Here is a 19,463-nt window from a genome sequence, read left to right as displayed (position 1 = left end):
TGAATTATACTTATTCTCCATGATGGGTACTTAGAAAAATGACTGGAAAGAAAATGGAAACCCGCATATGCTTATGTGTGTGCCAGATAATTACCATCAGCTCTCAGACTTCCTGAACTTAGGAAAATAGCAATCTTTAATTTTATCTGGGTATGTCAAACACAGACAAAGAAGTAAAACTATGTCATGCTGAATAAACATGTAACATCTATTTTGGAACACCATTATCTCGATCAGCTTTATTTAGGGAATTTGGCAACAACAGTGAAGATGAAATAATGTATTTTGACAGGATGCACAGAGGATTTGAAGACAAAATAATGGGATTGCCCAGAAATTGTCTCCTGAGTAATGCCAGTATGCATTTATGTGAACCGTATTGCTTCTGAATGTATCATTACAGTTTCTTCTCTGCAAATACATCTTACTGAACTTTTTGTACTGTATTTATCAGAGAAGGTAAAGGCTTCTAATCATTGTTGGGAAATAAGTTTAGTCTTAGATTATTACAATCTCTAAACATTTCCCATTAAATGTTCCATGCAATTCCATGAAACTCATCTTTTTCTACATACCTGAATTTGTTTAATGCTGATAGTAACACACTGGTATTACCTGGTGGTTCCTTGTCTCTGGGGAAGAAGTTAGCCTGTTACCTTCTGTGAGGCTGTAAGGACCTTCTGAAAAGAATAGGGATATTCTACAGCATCACAAGGGATCTACATTGAGAAGAACAATAAGTTATAGGGGGAGGTTGAAACGTGTGGCTTCTAGTGTTTAACTATGGGGACTAAAACCAATCTTCTGCTCTTTTAGATAAAAACAACCTGGTGGGGCCTGATTTTTGTTGAGAACTAATAAAAAGGTGATGAGAGAAAAATATTGTTCCAGATCAGGGATGCAGAAAGGAGCAATGCAATCTGATGTCCGCCCGGGCTTTCTGTTACTAAAGATAAGCTGAAATGTCTTCATCAGAGAATGCACTATAAATGTTTCTATAGGAAAGGGAATTGTAAGGAAATCATGCAGGCATATCTTGTTACCAGTGTTTCAGTTTTGGAATGTTTTAGGTGAAACAAATTGAAGGAATATGATTTTCAGGAAGCACTGAACAGTCACATCAAATGTAATGTCTTAAATTGTCCTAATTTGAGGTTCTAAAATCAGCCATCTTTTAAAAAAATACTCATTTATGTCATCTGGTAGCTGGATTGGTAGTCATCCCCCTGAGTTTCTGAACCCTGGTAATGTTTTCCATCTGTTTGTACAGCTTGGGCAATGCCCAGAAGGCACACAGCTAGAATGTGTTGCAATTTAATACCTGTGTAGAAAACTGATGACCTCTTCCTAGGACACAATAGCCAAGGGTATAGAGGGAACCACACAGGGTCAAGGTGACTGTGTGGTGTTGCAATGACTGGGCACCCACTCTTACCTTCTTGGGGTGGCAAACCCAAGATTTTGATAAAGGAGAGGCTTAGTATAAAAGATAAAATTTCCAAACTTACACAAAAATGATGTGATGGTGCCCAGCTCCAGGCTTTTCAGGGGGAATTATGAGTTACTGGTAGCTCGCACAATTAACCTGGTAATGGTGGGGCATCTCTTTGTCAATCATATTTCTAGGCTTAATATTGGGCATCAGAGGGTGGTCTCATTATCCCTTGAACTCCTAAAACATGATTTCTGCCTTAGGGAACCTTAATATTTGTTCTTGGCTTTTTATGATTGTAAAAATCTCATGATTAAATAAAAAAATGAAATCAGAAAGAATATTGACTCTTGTCAGAGTACGGTTAACATAAGGTACAATTATTTTGTGTGCTGCAGGTGTCAGACTTTGGAGCACGTGTCGGAAGCAAATGAAGAGCTGTTGGACATAGGACCAGCAGATGGCCCGGAACACGAGACCACCAGGACGCTGGAGCCTGACCTCCCCTCCCTGTGTCTCAAGCAAGTGTTTCCCAAGTACGCGAAGCAGTTTAACTACCTACGGCTTGTGGACAGAGTGGCTGCGTTGTTTATCCGATTTCTTGGTGTGAAAGGGACAACAAAGCTGGGGCCAACAGGTTTCCGGACATTTATAAGGTCAGTAAGGTGAAGGCTTCTTTAGGAATTGCTTAAATGTAGTCAAGAAGTTACAAACAGATCCTGTGGGATAGCACTGCTGCCCCTGTGCTTACCTTCAGTTCTGCTGAGTAAAAGCAGGCCCTACCAGTGTACACGTTTAGTTGCAGGTTGAGTAATGCCTTCTAAAGAAACTTTTCCCCACAAGTTCCAGTGAACCATTGCGTATTTTTTAATAAAATAGACACATTTTTATCATTCCGAACTCCCCAAATACCTGACCTAGGAAGCTGTGTCTAGTAGGAACCTGGGTCTTTATTCCACAGCAGATCAGTGATACTGTGGGAGATACTGTTTACGGTCTTTGTCAACATGTCATGTTGCAGCAAACTGTAGGAATACCAGTGTGAGAAAGTGACAACTGAAACTGGGTCACTTCATCTGGTCCTGTTGGCTGTGGGGCACAGCCATCTGCCCCAGGCCACCCGAAAGGATTTCCAAATGCCAGTTGCTGCTGCATTGTGCACTAAGGATTTGCATTGTGAAATTGCAACTTGCAATGGCAAGGAACTCAATTTATTTTTTCCACATAGTTTTTATTTGCGAGGGTTTTCTTTTCATTGTTTTTTATGGATAGATCTGTTCTAGTCAGTCATGGTGCAAATATCTCATTTTCTGTCTTTCACTGACAACGACAAAAGAAATCATCAGCAGCAGATGTGCTCTTAAAATACAGATCCTGTTTCTATGCAGATGCATTTAGCATTCAGGAATGAATATAAACAATTTGATTTATACAAATTACGATATATAGAAAATGACTGAAGGCATCTGCTCTTCCCATAGACCAGTTCAGGATTGTTTCCAATTCTGTATTTTCTATTGTTTGGTCCAGCCTTAATTTGGCACTCATAAGAGGAACACAGAGTAAATGCCAACATTTTAAAAATACGAAAATAAATTGCTGTATCTCAATGAAATAGTGTTTGCAGTTCCTTAATGCATGTTAAATTGAACCTTTTAATATTGGCAAATATTTTACGTGTCCCAGAGGATCTATACCAACTCTATGGCCCTTCTCTAAATGCTGACATTACTACTCGTTTTGGAAATAAGGTCATGATTCTAAGATGTGTTTTGTATCACTTTTCAAGAAGCAAATGGCACACAAGTGTGATTTTGTGTGTATGTGCACATGTGTGGGCAAGTGGTGGCAGAGACTATCCACTCAAATTTTAGCTAATCAAAATCTGTTCCCTTCAATAATGTCTTCATTATAGAAAGTAGCTGAAACACTGATGGTGGCTCTAGTCCTTGCTTGGGTTCTGCCTAAGATTTCTTTAGGACTATCTACCAGACCTTAACTTTGTTTTAAGGGAGCTCTCCTTATGCTATTAAAGAGTAAGATTCTTTTAAATTATCCAGGTTTTGGGGGGATTTGTGGGATTTTTGGGGTGTGTGTGGGGGTTTTTTTGTTGTTGGGTTTTTCTCTTTTCTGGCTAGAAATTTTGGCTAGCTCTTTGGCATGTGTACTTGTTCCAGCCAGGCTGCCAGACATCTGGAAATCTGGACAGATGGCTAATGCTCAGAGACTGATCCACACCACTGCGGGCTCAGACCACACAAGTGTCAGATCTCCTACATGTGCTTATCACCAAATGCCCAAGATCCATCCAGAGATGCTGCTGTTTTCCATGCAGCATTCAGGAATGCACAGGGCAAATCTGTTCAGTGTTCGGGCATGAAGAAGTAATTCTGTGCTTGAAAGCTTTCCTCCAACCTTTTTCAACCAGGATCAGTCAGTCAAATAAGAGAGTATTTCTCTTTGCAAACTGTGCCTCATGTAGATAGTCTGTGCTGATCTCTGTTGGGTTTTGTGTACCAGTTAATTCCAGTTTGTTAAGGCCTCAGAAGGAATGCTAGCAATAGCTGGGAAAAAGGAGCGTGTAACAGTTAAGTCATATTTTTAATTGCTATATCCAGGGTTTTATCTTTTTTCCTGCTTTGTTGCAAAACCCAAGTAAACCAGATAATCTATAATCTGACCTGCTGCCTTTTAGTGGCTAGAGATTGACATGAGATTGCACATGGAAATTGGATTTAGGTGCATGGTTTAAGGGGGCCACTCCTCCTGACCAGCATCACTTCTGGCAGAGGTGGTGCTGGTGTGATCTGGACAGGCAGCAGGACAAGGCACATACAAGAGATGTTCTGCACATGGAAAATTCAAGCCCTGTACTATTTCAGATACATATGCTTCATGAACACTGGTTTGTTTGCTGTTGCTCTATGTGCTTTATTTGACCAAGCATGTTACAGTGGATGTGTACATGACATGGGTAAACTTTTCTCCCAGTGTTCTCTCAGTTGCCTTTGCAGAATTTTTCCAAAGTTGGAAGTTTGGATGTACTCAGAATTTCTTCTTTGTTTTGTCTATTTTTAACAGAAACTGCAAACTGAGTAACAGCAATTTTTCAATGGCTTGTGTGGATATCTTGTATATTGATATCACAAGAAGGTGGAACAGCATGGGAATTGACCACAAAGAATCAGGTAATAGTGTTTTGTATTTGAAAACTATGGAAGCTGGGGTTTTCCTTGCAATTTTGGTAGCTCAAGCACATCTCAAACATTCAGTTAGGAAAAAAAAGGGACAAAAGCATGTCCATCTGAAGCATAAACATGTACAACAAAGTCTTCTGTTTAGTTCTGTGGCAGTTTCCCTTTATCTACAGAATAGATCACTCTTAGTTTTCAATTTATTTACTGGGACAAGTCTTCTGCAAGCCCCTTTTTATGCTTGCAATTGTGCATTTGTAAGGCTAGTTGCTGTTTGCAGAGAAACATTTCTAACCATTCCCAGTGGACCCTTCAACTTAATTGCATTATAAGAAGGTATGTCCATATTTGAGTAGGTTACATGGTTTAGCAAAAACCAACCAACCCAGAAGCTATGCAGGAGCTAGAAATAAAAAGACTTCTCTCTTTGATTTCCCCAGAAGGGTTACTACCTCTATTACTTTTCCCGAAGAGCCTCCCCCTGCCCACCAGTACACTCCCTTTTCTCACTTTCATTGTCTTTGTGATGGGTGAGGGGAGGACAACACGTTTCTGCACAAACTTGCACAGTGCTCAGCTATTAAATGGGCCTTTACTAAGGACGAGTAGCAGTGCTTCTTTGCTACAACGACTCCTTGCTGTAATTCTTTTGTTCATACAGGAGCTAGGTCAATCAGCCAACCCAGCCGTCAGTAGTGAATTACTTCCCCATCTGCTTTGGTCACATTTTCAGATCTGAGACAGTAATCTATCAAATAGCAGAGTTTAGGGATTATTTTCTTGTTATATTAATGGCCTAAATACATCATTTATTATAGAACTTAATTTCTAAAATTGATATTATACTTCTGTAGGAAATTAAGCCCATAAATTTGGCAACTTCTCCAATAGCTTTTGTAAAATGTTGAACAATTTCAGTTGCGCTAATATTCCCATCTCAACCCAAAAAAAAAGTTCCTGACGACAGTTTTTGGAGCCATGTATAGCAGGGAAACAGCAGCTGGAGTATTCTGGAAGGTTTTATCCACTGCTCCTTGTGGCCATCAAGGAGGATTGTCAAGGTTCCATTTAAATCAGTGTGGGATAAAGAAGTGCACCTCGATGCTGCTGGTATAAACTAGCATGCTGGTCACAGAGCTGCAAGCTGGCATCTTCCCAGAAACTAGTTCAAACTATAGTTTAATCTAGGAATTTGAACATGGACATAGATCTGTATAATCCTGCATATTTTTTTTGTTAATGCTAAAATAGCAGAAGACTCAGAAGCCTCCAAGTTGAGACTGACTTCTGTATTTGTTATTTACCCCCGTACAAATACGTCTATAGTTCTGTCCTGCATAAACATCAATACATGTACTAATTTGTGCCAGTGTGGTCAGGTATGACAGCAAGAAAATTAGTTGTATATAATGTTTTTTGAATCTTTGAAGGTGCTTCAGAAATGTTAATGAAGCTTATATTTGTGTGAAATAGATAAATGTTATGTGTCTTGCTTGAATATACGTATCCTGCAATATCCTGTAGAGTCTGTGCATATAAAGTCAGGTAAGATAATGCAAAAAGAGCAAAAAGAAAGTAAGTAGAACAGACTGTTCACATGGCTGATAGAAAGAATAAATCCAGACCTAAGAACAGAAGGGAGAAAATGAAGGTATGGTGCAGAGGTTTATTGTGCGTGAACTCCCATACTACTTTAAGTAGGTTTGGGTCACCTTAGTTTCACAGGTACGTAAAATTGGAGTATTTGCAGTTAGCATTTCAGTGGGGGTAGAAGTCATTTATGTGGTGAGCTGATAGAATTCCATGAGCAAAAGTAATAGAAATGCAAATGAACCTTCAGGCTTTCAGAAATTAAAGAGATTTGTTGATGGTTTCAGCAAACCAGCTGTTGTGCTAAAACACAAAATACACACCATTTCTGCTGGCTCTGTGTTTGGCCCACTTCCACCTGTAACCAGTACAGAAACTCTTGCTGTTCCTGTACACCACCAGCTTCTAGCTTCCTCCATTATATGCTTCACATGAGTGTCACTTATGGGGGAGAAAGTGTGTGTACTGCTAAAGGTGCTTTCCCTGCCTGCAGCTCACCGTGACTGATAAAATAATTTACTGAGCTGGCAGCTGCTGCTTTCAGATAACAATTCCTTTGCAAGCTCTTTTGCAGGCAGGGTTGTAAGCAACCCCACCTGCAGCCTGAGTGGAGAGAAATTATACTTCACAATGTAATTGTAATATTTTGAAAAGGTCCTTTCCTGCAGCATCAATGAGCCAACATTCAGTTAAAAAAACCCTAAGCCTTCAACATCTCATCCTAAAATAATCTTCTTAAGTGTATGTTCAAACTGGGAGAGCCAGTTAGAGCACAAAGCAGCTATAACAGTTCCTTGTTGCTGGCATTCTGCAAACCAAATTGTGGTCTGGCTTCTTAATTGAGAATTAAATAGGTATTACTTCAAGGGTTTAAATACAATAATTAGTGTTAACATACAGCCCCTCTTTCCATTGGCTGTGGTAATGGGTTATTAGTAAGATGTGATCAAACAGCACCTGAAGAGGCTGCACTGCAGCACGTGGCTTCTGCAGGGGACTTTTGTTTGTGAAGGGGCAGAGCAGAGTTCTGTTATAGCAGAGAAATGTTTTGGCACTTTCCCTTTGTAGGCACTTCAGCTGTTTGTTTTTCATTCAGTTGAAACAAAATTACTATTGCAGAATTAATGGGTATGGCTGAAAAATGGCCTCTTCACCGCAAAAGGAGCGCTAAGGATTCGTACCCACTGCAGGCTCTGCAGAAGGGAAGCAATACTTCAAATAAACTCACTTCAGTGATAAGGTGATACTTGGTAATGGGGTTATTGTTGTAGTGCTACAGACTGAAATAACATACTGTTTCAGTAGTTCTACATTTGAACTTTTGTTTTAGGTCCATCTCTAAAAATACAAGGTTTAAATGACCCAATTCAGTTGCCCATGTAAACTTGTTTTTCTCTCCAGTGGATTGTTTTCCTTGAAGCTCAATATGTTACTGTGTGTCTGACTTGGTTTCTACTTAATATTTGAGGCAGCAGAAATTGAGGCTGATATTATATCAATTTAATTGTACAATATTTTAAAAGTCAGTTGTTGCTGTACCAGTTTGCCTCCGGATGCCAGGTTGTTGGATAGGCTGATGCCTGCAAAACCAGGAGTCCTCTATCAGAGGCTATCACCTATCTATAACACAGCCTGGGCTTACCCTCTACTGAAACACTAAACGAGCTCCTGTGTGTTACGTACAAATAAAACCTTGCCTTTTGGTCTTTGAAGGCCACATGTTTTCTAAGTGAGCATTCTAGATGGCTGCTGTGTAAATGAAAAACACAGCAACTAAAAACACAGGTTAACTAACACTAACCCAGCACATACACATTTGGCCTCGCTGCCAAAAGAAACAAAGATATAGTGTTATGCTTAAAGAATGTAGTTTGGTACAGAGCACTGAGCTATGAATCTCCCTCCTATAAACACCTTTTCCTTGCAGGAATGTGTTTACAAGCCTTTGTGGAAGCTTTCTTCTGTCTGGCTCAGAAGAAATACAAGTCCCTCCCACTCCACCAGCAAGTGACATCGCTGATTGATTTCTGTGAGTATCAGCTGGCTGTCCTGGATGAAAAGCGCCGAGCTGCTTGTCACGCAGATGGACCTCACCTCACACCAGCTGCACATCCATCCCTCCTCAGTCGCACGGCCTCGGCTAGTAAACTTTCAGATTATAGAAATCATCGTTAGTAACAGTGCTAATTCACCAGGACAGAACTGAGACTTAATCCCCAGGTATGTGCATGTACTGCAGGAGGAGACACCGACTCCTGAATCCCTTCAGCTGATACGCACAGTTATTTATTTCAGCTTTTCTTATTTATGCTTTTCAAAAAGCCTCCTGCAAGCTCCCATTCTCAAGTAACAACCCTGGCAATGGCTATTTATTTACAGCTCTGTTGGACCTACAGCACACCTCATGTGGGAAGCTGTGCTTTCATCCCGAGTGTATAGAAAACCACATGTGAAGACAAGGACCAAAATACAGTGGGATGATAACCAGCATCATGGAGTTGCAGTGACTGAGAGGCACCCTCGTGTCAAAGGAAATACGTTGCTTTGTATGCACTGGACCTATTATGGAAACCAAGTAAGGAGCTGCAGTCTCAAATACCAGTTACAGACTTTGGAAAACTGAAACCTGGAGTTAGGTTTGTGGTCAGACTTCAGGCTTTGACCCTCTTCTTTTGGTGGCTTGAACTGTACATGTTGGAATCAATACAGATTTGGTCATTGACTTTGTACTTTTTTAAAGTCGGTCTTAAAACACTGAAATAATATTTTGGCTTCTACTCTTTGTACATGTCTTTGCCATGACAAGTACTGTTAATTTTTTAAAGAAAAACTAAAGATATTTATCCTTTTGCTTCCATAGAGCTGATAAGCTCACACTTACAGGAAAAATGTACTTCATTAAGTCAGATTCAGTGAATCAAGCAGTAGTTTTGTCTTCAGGTACTAAGCACTGCTTCTGCAAAACACTTTACAGTGTAAAGGCCTAGAATTCATTTAAATTCCAGTGAAACCAATCCTGTCACTGACTTTAGGCTGAGCTAATTGTATTCTAGGTTTGCTTATTTTTTGCCTTTTGCATGTTTGTTGCCCTCTCTGGACCCACGGTAACATCTGGAGCAGATTTGTTGTTTGTCTTTGCACATATTCTTCATTGTTTTCCCTTAAATAACTGTATAACTCTGTAGAAATGAGATCCTTATTATTTAACAAGATATTTTGTCAGGCATGCTGGGCTATACCACTGCAGTTGTACACAGTAGTCTTATTTTTCAAGGAATGAGCCATGACATTGATAATCACCTTCTTTTAGGGGGGAGGCTGAGCACAACGTGAGACTGGCTGGAAGGACAGGAATAACTTGGAACTTCAGGGCTGTTCAGTCAAATTCTTTTCAGTCTCATATTTTATTACAAGAATGTATGTCTACATCCGAGTTTGATTTTCCTCCTTTGTTCTATTCTTTAATGTTAATGAGTCTGCTTATGTTCTAGCATTCCTCATGCTGTCAGGAATCACAAATGGCACAGCCCCAGGCAGTTTGCATTGGATTGGAGAAAATTGCCTGAGCTGGAGGTCACAGTGTTCCGATGGCTGGTGTGTCAGAGGCATGACGTTGCAGGAAGCACACTGCCAGTGCCAGGGGAGCCCACCCACTTAATGTCATGGACTAAATGCACACACGGTATCGAGTGAGTTGTTATTTCAGGAGAAGTTTAGAGTTTCTTTCCTGATTTTTGTTTTAAGCAGCATGCCTTTTCCTTAAGTGGCAATCAGCAGCATGGCAATACAATGCAGAAGGCAAGCTGAGCCCACGAGAAACTAATACCTAGCATGTGCTAATACCAAATGTGGGCGTCCCGTCTTCTCTTTGTCTTTTTCTGTAACGCCAATGAAAGCAGCAGTAGATGATCTTTCTCAGTTCAGTGACTAGACTGCTTCACATTTTATGCATTGCGCATAAGAGGACAATTGCAGACTAATGCCACTGCCCTCAGCCTGGTTTAAGTTTCATATAGCTATTGCAGTATGAAGATAAAATGCCAAACTCTACGGTCTGGCATCTGTCAGAACAAATGAAGCTGAAAGGGCCATTTTTTTTTTTCACACTTTGATTGTAACATATTTGAAGACATTCACAAGTTGAAAAATGGTTACTTCTTACTTGGTGACATCTGACATTTGTCTTGCGATTGGCAGCGTGTTACTAGAAAATAGCTTACAGTTTCTCTCATCCTGTGATTGATGTCCTGTAAAGACAGAGTTGCACAACAGTCGGATTTGAAATGTTACAACTGCGAATGCCTTTCCTTACAGCTTTCTTTAGTATGATCTATGGCCTAAAATATCCAAGTTTTGCTATTGTATAAATTACCCTTATCTCAGTGGAATAAATTAATTATTGTATATAATGAACAGTAATAAGATCTCTCTCTGTTTTGGAGATCTTTATATTCTCTGGATCTAACGGATTTTTACAGCCTGTTGCATACACAGGCTGACGCAGTTTGCCCTCTTCATCTCCCACTTCAAATATGAAGGGTCCCTTGTAGAATAGTCAAAATACTCAATTATCTGTCTCTAGTAATCCAGTGTTCATGTACTTAAATAATTGGAAAACTGAATGCCATATCATTCTCAGGGGAGGGGGGAGATAAAACAGGAGTGTACTTTAGGGACTTAATGACAAAGTCACAATTTCTCTTCCCTCCCATCTAATGCAATTTCCTCTGCGTATGATTTAGCATCCAGAGTAATTTCACATAGCCTTGAAGTTACCAGTCTGCACACACACAGCAGAAAAATGACCAGAGACACTTTATTCAGAACAGGAATGCTAATGCACTGTAATCTGTTAGTTGTGAGGTACCTTTCTAGCAATAGAAACAATACATGGAAGGCAGTAGGCATTGTTTTTTAATAGTACTTTTCTATGTATTCTTTGCAGAGAATACAGCAGCACTCACTATGCTATTTATGACATATGATATGGACATTGCACACCTGTGAAATCTTTCTCAGACACACTGGACCTGGTATTCCTCTGGGTATAAATCAGAGTAAAACACTTCATCATCTAAGGAAGATTTGAGGCAAGTGAGTCCAGAATTTCAATCCAGACATCCCCCTTCCCTGCAGGCTTGTATCCAGCCTGAATGTGCTCAAACTCACTCGGTGATTCCTTGTTTGGTTTCTCTTTCTCTGCATAAGGTGGTTGTAAGCTAAAGCAGCTGAAATCTGTCTTCTGCTTCCTCTGGACTGGGCTCTTGACAATAAACTGCCCTCTGCCCAACTCTCCCTAATACAGCTATGTATTTTGGGAATATTTAATGTGCACCAAGCAGATCACTTCACTTACCACACACTTTCAGCTGCTTTCTTTTCATTTAAAACACAGCTGCAAAGGGAGGGCCTCAGCTAATTGCACAGATAATGCTCAGGTGAGAGACCCAAGTCCACCTGCTTCTGCATTGGTCTCCTCAGCTGCAGCTCCCACCCCATGCTCTGCAGGTGATCCCTATTTTCTTGCTTTGCCCCTCTGGTTGCATCACTCTTGTGTTCAGCTCGCTGCTGGGAGGTCAAAGCCTGTTTGGAAACTCCTCACGATGAAGAAGGATCTAGTCTTCCTCCTGGTTGAGCCTCATGCAGTTCACTGGACAGGGTAGGTGCAAATCCTCATGCTCTGGGTGCTCAATTTGGAAGGGGCTGGAAGCTCTATGGCAATTTTGGGGGATCACAAGGGTATTGCTTCTGCAGTGCTGGATGTGGGAACCCTCAGGGGCTATGCTAGGGTTGTAGGAAGAGCTGCTGCAGGAGGAGCTGCTTGGTGGTGCCTCAGCTCTGCACTTGCTTACTGTGACATGAATTACTTTCATAGTCACCATCACAGCTTCTCATTTCTAGCCAGCACTGTGACCTGACCTCATTCAGATCTCTGTGTGATGGACAGTGGCAATCTGCTGCTAAATATTACCCCGTTCCCTCTAATTTGTTTTCTTTTCCATCGTGCTTTGCTGTGTTTCCTCCTAATTCCACAATTTTGCTTCTCAGCTTGCCTAATAAACTGATGTGGTCAACTTGCCCAAATCCATTAGTTCAGCTCCCTGTGTTGCTGTACAACTGTTTCTGGAAGACGCGTGTTTCCATTTTGAAGGTGAATCTATCTTGCGCCGTCTCTCCGAGGTGTTACCACGCATCAGCCTTTGCTGAGTCGATGCATCAATTTGAGCTTTTCTGTGTTGGTGGCTGGAGGATTGATCTCTGTGGTGGTGTCAGGTGGGTGCTGGCCCTCCAGCCTGCCAGCCCCTCTCCTCTCAGCCCCACTTCAGCTTCACAGAGCAGAAATGTGTGATCAAAGGGGCAATAAATTGCGACTTGGTCAGGTCCAGCCCTACCAGATAGAGCCCCTGTGGGCTTCCTTGAGCATCCCCATGAGTGGTGGCCATGCAGGGTGTCGAGGGATGGGGTGGCAGGGGTGTTGAAGAGTCCTGAGTGATGAAGCTCCTTTTCATGACCATTGCTGTTGTTCATTGTCAAAGAGAAGGAAGCAGATTGTGGGTCCTGCCTGGGCTTTACACTGTTAGTGCCTGGTGAGTGTGCTGAGGTGCTGCTGCACACCCGGTTAGTTTGAAACAGGGAGATGAGGTTGAAGTAATGGGCACATCTGTTGTGGGTTGTGCTTTCTTCCACTTCTGATCTCCACCATCCACAGGGGTGGATCAAAGCCTCCCGAAGCAGGGAGCTGTGTATGGCATCACTTGGTGGGTTGAGCAGGGGGATCCTCCCCTTTCCAAGTTCCTCATGAGTGCTGGGAGTCAAGGCTGTGTTTATCATGGGCTTTGCTAATATCATTCAATGGCTGTTAAATGGACCCAAGTTCAGTAGCAATTTATAAGTATTGTTAAGAAGTGCATCAGTACCAAGCCCTGGATGGATTAGGCTGAGATGATGTAGATGTGAAGAGCGTGGGCCTCAGCTGCTCCCCCAGCAGCTGGGGGGGAGCAGCAGGGCGCTCAGGATCACAGCAAGCTGAAAGAGCCCATGAGCTTTAGTGGAACACAAACAGATCTTTAGAAAAGTGATCTTTCTTTTCTTCTCCTTCCTTCTGCTCACCCGTTGCCCTCTGTTCTGATCAAAGAGCTTCACTTCGTTTATTTGACTTGAAACTCTTGTTCTTACAGCTTTTAACTTTGCGTTTTTACCTTTGCTTTTCCCTTTTATCTTCTTACTTTTCCCTCCCTTATTGTCACGATGGATGGGAGATCTGAACTCTCTCACCTTCCCTCTCCCGATCCTGGGGTTTTTTGGTGTTATTCAGTTAGATTATTGAACTCTATGGCTCTCATTGATGTTGCTGTTTGAGGGAGAGTTGCTTTGCAGGGAAGTTTTGCCTGAAGAACCACTATCTCTGTGCAGCAGCCCAGCTCCCCAGCCAGGGAATCCATAGTTCAGCCTGTTCTGTACCTGTGTCTGCTGCTGGTGCCATGCTCCCCCTCCTCTTTAGCAGGCTGTATACCCAGGAATCTTGTGCTGTGTGCGGCTGCAGAGCAGGGCTGGAAGTCAGCACAGACTTTGCACTACCTGATGCTATTGTCTGCAGCCTTTTGGTAGGTGGGTGAATCTGCCAGCATCTGCCACCATCCAGAGTTTTTGTGGCTGTTCTAATGTCTCTGCCAAAGAGGTCTGTGCGTGGGGACCTTTGTATTATGACTGTAAAAATCTCTTGATAGTGAAGTCAGCAATTCAGGCAGTGGTATCAAGGGTTGCCTTTTAAAAGTGTTTAGCAATAGGTACTTCCCTGCACTCATGGTCATGCTTTATATGCAGCCCCATTGCTGCCATCCCAGCAGCAGCTTCCCCATGGTCTGTCTTGCCAGCTCGCTGTCAGGAACAAGCCTCATGCTCATCCTTCTGCCGTGCTCACCCGCACCTCACACCAGCCTGTTCTGCCAGCACATGAGCCCGTTTGCTGCAGGAACAAGCTGCTGGTGAGGCCAGGATCCTGTGCAGCTCAGCTCATGGGCAGCAGCTTTATCCTCTTGGGAATGAGTCTCTGTTTATTTAGCTGTTAGCTCCCTTTGGAGGTGCTGCCTGGCAGGACAGCTAATGTGCTTCTGCCTGCAAGTGCAGCAAACACTCAGGTGTGCTCAGTAATGAAAAAACCTGTCCCCAAAGCTGTGAGTGCTGTCATCACCCATCTCTGTGTCTGCGTCTGGCAGCTCTGCTGCTCAATTACTGGGTTTGTTACCCGCCTCTGCTTTTAAACTTGTTTTTGTGTGGGAGAGATATTTATTTCCTTTTTCTTCTGGTGCATAGTTTTGGGAGGAGGTGTGAGAGCGCTCTCGTCTTCTGAGTCAGTTGAGTTAGCAGCAGAGGGTGAGTGTGCCGAGATGTAGGATACACCAACAGTAGCAAGGCAGATAGAATAGCACAGCTGAGACACTCAGCAGTGGTTCACTGTGGCTTTGAGTAGAGCTCTTTTCTGTGCCCATCTTTTCTCACTGACTGTAGTGATCTAGATGCTCAGGTACATCTACAGTGCTTGGAGAGGGACCTGTCAGTCTCAGAGGCTTCTTTTGCTGATTTCCCTTTCCTGTCAGTGGGCTGTTCAAGATCTGTATGACAGCAGTAAGAGTTGCCTGTAAGGAGATGAATCTAGCAAGAAAAGATGTCACCTCAAGACCTGGGCTGTGTCTCTGTCCGGTGCTGTGTTCTAGGTAGTGCTGGTCAAATGCCAGAGGAGCTGCTTAACCATTTCTGGTGGCAGCAAGGGTTGGGAGCCTGAGCCCCAGCTCCTCTCCTTGGCTCTGGGAAGGAGTCCCATTCCCGCTCTGGTGGTGCAGGCTTGTTGGCCTTTGGTTGCAAGGTATGAGTGTGCTGGAGGCCAGACCAGTGTGCAGAAGGAGCTGGCTCTTTCCCACCCCTGCTGTGCTACCTCATGAAGTGTGGTGCTGGGGTAATTGGGATGGTGCTGGGGAAATCGGGATGGTGCTGGCAGGGGTGAGAGCTGGTTGTGCAATGCCTGGCACTCGGATGGATGTGCTTGGACAGCAGCAGCACAGTTTGGGCTTTGTATGCTGTCACTGTCAGCCGCTGCAGCTCGCTCCGTGCACGCTCCCTGCTCGTGTCTTCTTGAAAGTGATGGTACATGCAGGCGGGCAGAGGGGATGGCATTAGCCATCTCATGCATCCCCAGGGAAAAAAGCATCCTGAGGCTAGTATGTGTATGAGAGGCTGTGAATCTGAGCTGTCTGCAAAGGAGAAATGAGCTTGTTCAGAGCCTCAGATGGTTTCTGGCTTTCATGTTACTGGGGGATGTGTGTACTGATCCCGCTCACAGGAACACCCAGGTCTGAGCACAGAAGAGGGATGTTTACAAGGATGTGCACTTGTCTGATCTGGCTGTATCTCCATCTTCAGCCCACCACTGAGATTTCTTTTTGTTATAGGTTTCTTTCCCATTGGGAGCCTCATCTTTCTGTCGGTCCTTGCTGGAGCAGTGGTGTTAATTCTGTGCCAGATAGCCAAACTATCCTGGTTTGGCTGGGATAGAGTTAATTTTCTTTCTGGTAGCTGGTACAGTGCTGTGTGGTTTTTGATTTAGTATGAGAATAACATTGATAACACACCAGTGTTTTAGCTGTTGCTGAGCAGTGCTTACAACGGGTCAAGGACTTCTCAGTTTCCCATGCTATGCCAATGGGGAGATGCACAGGAAGCTGGGAGGGAGCAGAGCAGGACAGACAGCCCGAACTGGCCAAAGGGATATTCCATACCAAGCACATCAAGCTCGGGATAGGAACTAGGGGAGTTGGTCAGGGTCAGAAGTATTTGTCTGTTTAAATCAGTAGAGCCTTGAGAGCATCCTCCTCCTCACTCAGAGCGTTCCAGCAGGATGAGGTCCCACACGTCCTGCTAGCCCTGCCCCAACCACATACAGCCACACTCATGCTTTTCTCTTGGATTATTTCTGCCTTCCTTACCTTCACTTCACCTTAAGCACACCAGGAAAAAAAAACCCAGGAGCACTACCCAGATAAATCCATCTGGTCTCTGTCTCAGCCTCATTTAACCTCCCATTGAGGAGATTGTATCACATGGTATTCAGCCGAAACCTATTACCTTGCATGCCCAAGCATATCACGTTGAATTACCTTCACCCACAGGCCTGGAGTGTTTGCTAATAGCTAATGGCACCTCTTAAGTTTGAGGTGATTTATGTGAACGTGGCATTCTCGTGGTGCAGCAGTTGGTGTTTCGAGCAGGGCTTAGCAAGGGAATGCTCTGAGGCTCTGCAGGAAGGTCAGGAGCTGAGGGCAGCCTGGCCTTGCACCCTGCACCAGGGAGCGCCCAGTGCCGCCTTTTCCCAGTGTTCCCATTCCTCACCACTGCCCCAGACAAAGCAAGTGTTAGTAGCTGGGACTGGCTGCTCCTGGCTGCATGTGGAAGAGCTGCAGGAGGGCTCAGTGCTCTGTGTGCCTGTTGTCACCATCTCTGGGTGCCAGGATGCACGTGGTACACCCCGGGGGGCAGGAATTTCCTGGGAATGAGGTGATGTGCCATGGGCCACACGCCATTCCTTGCCCTCAGCCATACCTGGCTCTATGGGAGATGATTATTTTTTGCAGTTCTAATGGCAGAAGCAGGTTCACTTGTGTCATTGCTGATTTTTGGCAATTTGCTGCAGGTGTAGGGTAGAACTGGTATGAAATTGCTGTAAAGGACAAAATCAAAAGCTGATTATGGTGATGTGATGCAATTTTCTCTCCTCTTTCTGTGCCTCATCAGTAGAAGTGGAACAGCCCTTCTGCAGGTCAGGGTCAGATGCACTAAAAGGCAGCTAGTCAGGGCTGGATGTAATCACAGAATCAGGGAATGGTTTGGGTTGGAGGGACCTTAAAGCTCTTCCAGTTCCAACCCCCTGCCACGGGTAGGGACACCTTCCACTAGAGCAGGTTGCTCCAAGCCCCTGTGTCCAGCCTGGCCTTGAACACTGCCAGGGATGGGGCAGCCACAGCTTCCCTGGGCAACCCCCAGCACGCTGCTCTCCCGGCTGAGGTGGTGAGGGAGGACCGTGGCTTCAAAGAGGAAAAACAGTGACTGTAATAAATCAATCGACTTGGGAGTTCTGTTATTCAGGTTTCGTTCCTTGGCACAAAAAATCAAATGGTGCAGTTATTCAGTTATCACTCATACCACCAGTGGGAAATCTGATAATGTAAGGAGCCTGCATCAATATTGTTTATGTGCAGAGGAGCTGTGCTTGCTGCCAGGTGGGAAGCGGCAGAAATCCTACAGCTGCCAAAATCTTCCTCTCTCTTCCCCTCACCCCCTTTTTTAATAACTGAATAACCTAATCTCGTGTCTCTCTAGGATCAATAATAGCACAGGGCAGGTAATGACAAACCAGAAAACATGAAGGGAGTGTGTCTCGAAACGGAGCCGCAAGCAGCTTTCATCCTGTGAAAGGCAGAGGGGGGCTGGCCTGGTCAATGAGCACAGTGTGCAGCCTGCGCCTGCTGCCCTCCTGCTGCCCCAGTGGCTTTCATCTGCTCTTTCTCTGTTAACGCTGCTCTTGATCTCTATTTCAGGGTCATGTTTGGGAGCTGGCTCCCGTTCAGCAGCCTGTGTTCCCAGCCCTGTGTTGCCCTCGGCGCAGGGATACAGCGCTGGCCGGGAGCCTGATCCCACACACTGACCCACAGCAGAGAGGTGCCCCTTGCAGAAACCTTGGGCTGTGTGGGTGAGCACTGGAAGGTTAAAAACAAGGGGGATTTCTTGCTGGGAAGCACTGCAGCCTTGGTACATGTTTGTCCTCCTCATTGTGATGTCCACATGGTCCTGGGCTGGTCCTTGCTGCAGTGGGCTCAGGTTAGAGCATCCGACTATCTCCATCGCAGCCTGGCTGCAGGCCCAGCATCGCTGGTGCTTTCTGTGGGATGTGGAAGGGTGTGGGCAGTCAATAGACGTGGATAAAATAAAGTTGTGAACAGCAGCAGGAACTGAAATAGCAACATCAATAGCAGCTTCCAGATAATGATCTAATTAGCACAAACAATGAGTTTCCACTAATGACTCTTGTTCTTCCAGCCCCTTCCTTTCTGCTTGCCTGTCATTATTGACTCCTCTGGCAGGGAGAGCTCCTCTCCCCTGTCTCCAGGGCCAAGGCTTTGGAGGGTTGTTTACTGGCTGGCTTTGAATTACTTCTCCAGAGGATGTTTGCTCTGGAGCTTTGGCTGTTGTGCGTGGGACGGCTGCATGCGGAACGGGGAGGGAGGGAAATCAGCTCTTTGGCTTTTGGAGCTTGCTAGGGGCCTTGGGAAAGTTGTGCTCCTGCTGCACGTCCTCAGTTGTAAAAATAAGGATGCTGGCGTTCACTCGTTGCTGTGGAGGGTGGGGGTGACTGCGTGTGAAGGGCTTGGGAAGATGTGAGTGAAAGATGTTTGACGGGAGCAAAGATTAGAGATGGTTATCGGAGGAGCAGAAACAGGCTGTTGCTGTCTGTGCCGTGAGCCTCATCTCTGCACCTCCCTGCCTCTCTCCCACCGAAACGGGCTCTTTCGTGCTGTTAAAGCCCCAGCTAAAGATGTTCTATTCAAATCAAGGTGTTTTTGACTAACCCCTCCTTGCAGCAGCTTCTGGGTGCCCCGAGTGTTTAATTTCTGTGTTTCCTGAGCTGTTTGATTTCTTTGTCTCTCTCAAGCTTCAAAATCAACCAGGTTAAACTTGGAGGCTCAGGAGCTCCCCATCCCAGTCTGGGAACACAGGGACTGTGGAGGGATGCTCAGGGCTCTTGTAGCCGTGGTGGGAAGGGCAGCAGGAGCAGTTGGTGCCACCTGGGCACTGGGAAGAGCTGCTGCCCAGGTGGTGCAGGGAGCAGTGTGAGAACAGGACAGGCTGTTTGCACCCTGGTCATGGGCAGCAGGGGGTCTTTGTCATGGTCTGGTTCCTCACGGTGCGGGACACCAGCAGACCCCAGTGCCCCGCCTGGGTCCGGAGCCACCACCGCAGAGCTGCTGCTGCCTGACACAGCAACAGCCACGGGTGCTCTCCTCATCCCGAGCCATGATGCTGCAGCCCGTCTTCCTCCTCTCCCAGAGGAGCTAATTATGGTGATGTTAATGAGGCAGAGGTGCTGATGCTGCCCAGGGTTTTAATGACTCTCCTCTGAGTTTTCTGCTATTGCAGAGACAGCAGAAGGGCGGGCTGGAGCAGAGGTGGGTGCAGGCAGCAGTGGATCTGCCTGTTGC

The 19,463-nt window shown here is 44.7% G+C and overlaps 1 protein-coding gene across 9 annotated transcripts in view; it reads left to right on the top strand.

Moving 5' to 3' along the window:
* Positions 1-19,463, top strand: part of TTLL11 (tubulin tyrosine ligase like 11) — a 64,183-nt gene that overhangs the window by 37,855 nt on the left and 6,865 nt on the right. For 4 of the 9 annotated variants that reach the window (XM_030507495.2, XM_030507492.1, XM_030507497.1 and 1 more), the window contains 3 exons: positions 1,831-2,088; positions 4,514-4,620; positions 8,144-10,625. In XM_030507495.2, coding sequence (XP_030363355.1) covers positions 1,831-2,088; positions 4,514-4,620; positions 8,144-8,391 — 613 coding nt within the window. In that variant the 3' untranslated portion in view covers positions 8,392-10,625. Of the gene's footprint in view, positions 1-1,830; positions 2,089-4,513; positions 4,704-5,212; positions 5,570-8,143; positions 10,626-11,161; positions 12,301-19,463 lie in introns of those variants that run through there. The other 5 variants (XM_030507496.2, XM_030507494.1, XR_003994541.1 and 2 more) reach the window with 4 other exon arrangements.

The sequence above is a fragment of the Strigops habroptila genome, chromosome 15, assembly GCF_004027225.2.
Source record: "Strigops habroptila isolate Jane chromosome 15, bStrHab1.2.pri, whole genome shotgun sequence".
NCBI classification, from domain to species: Eukaryota; Metazoa; Chordata; class Aves; order Psittaciformes; family Psittacidae; genus Strigops; species Strigops habroptila.
This window is presented reverse-complemented; position numbering and strand designations above follow the sequence as displayed.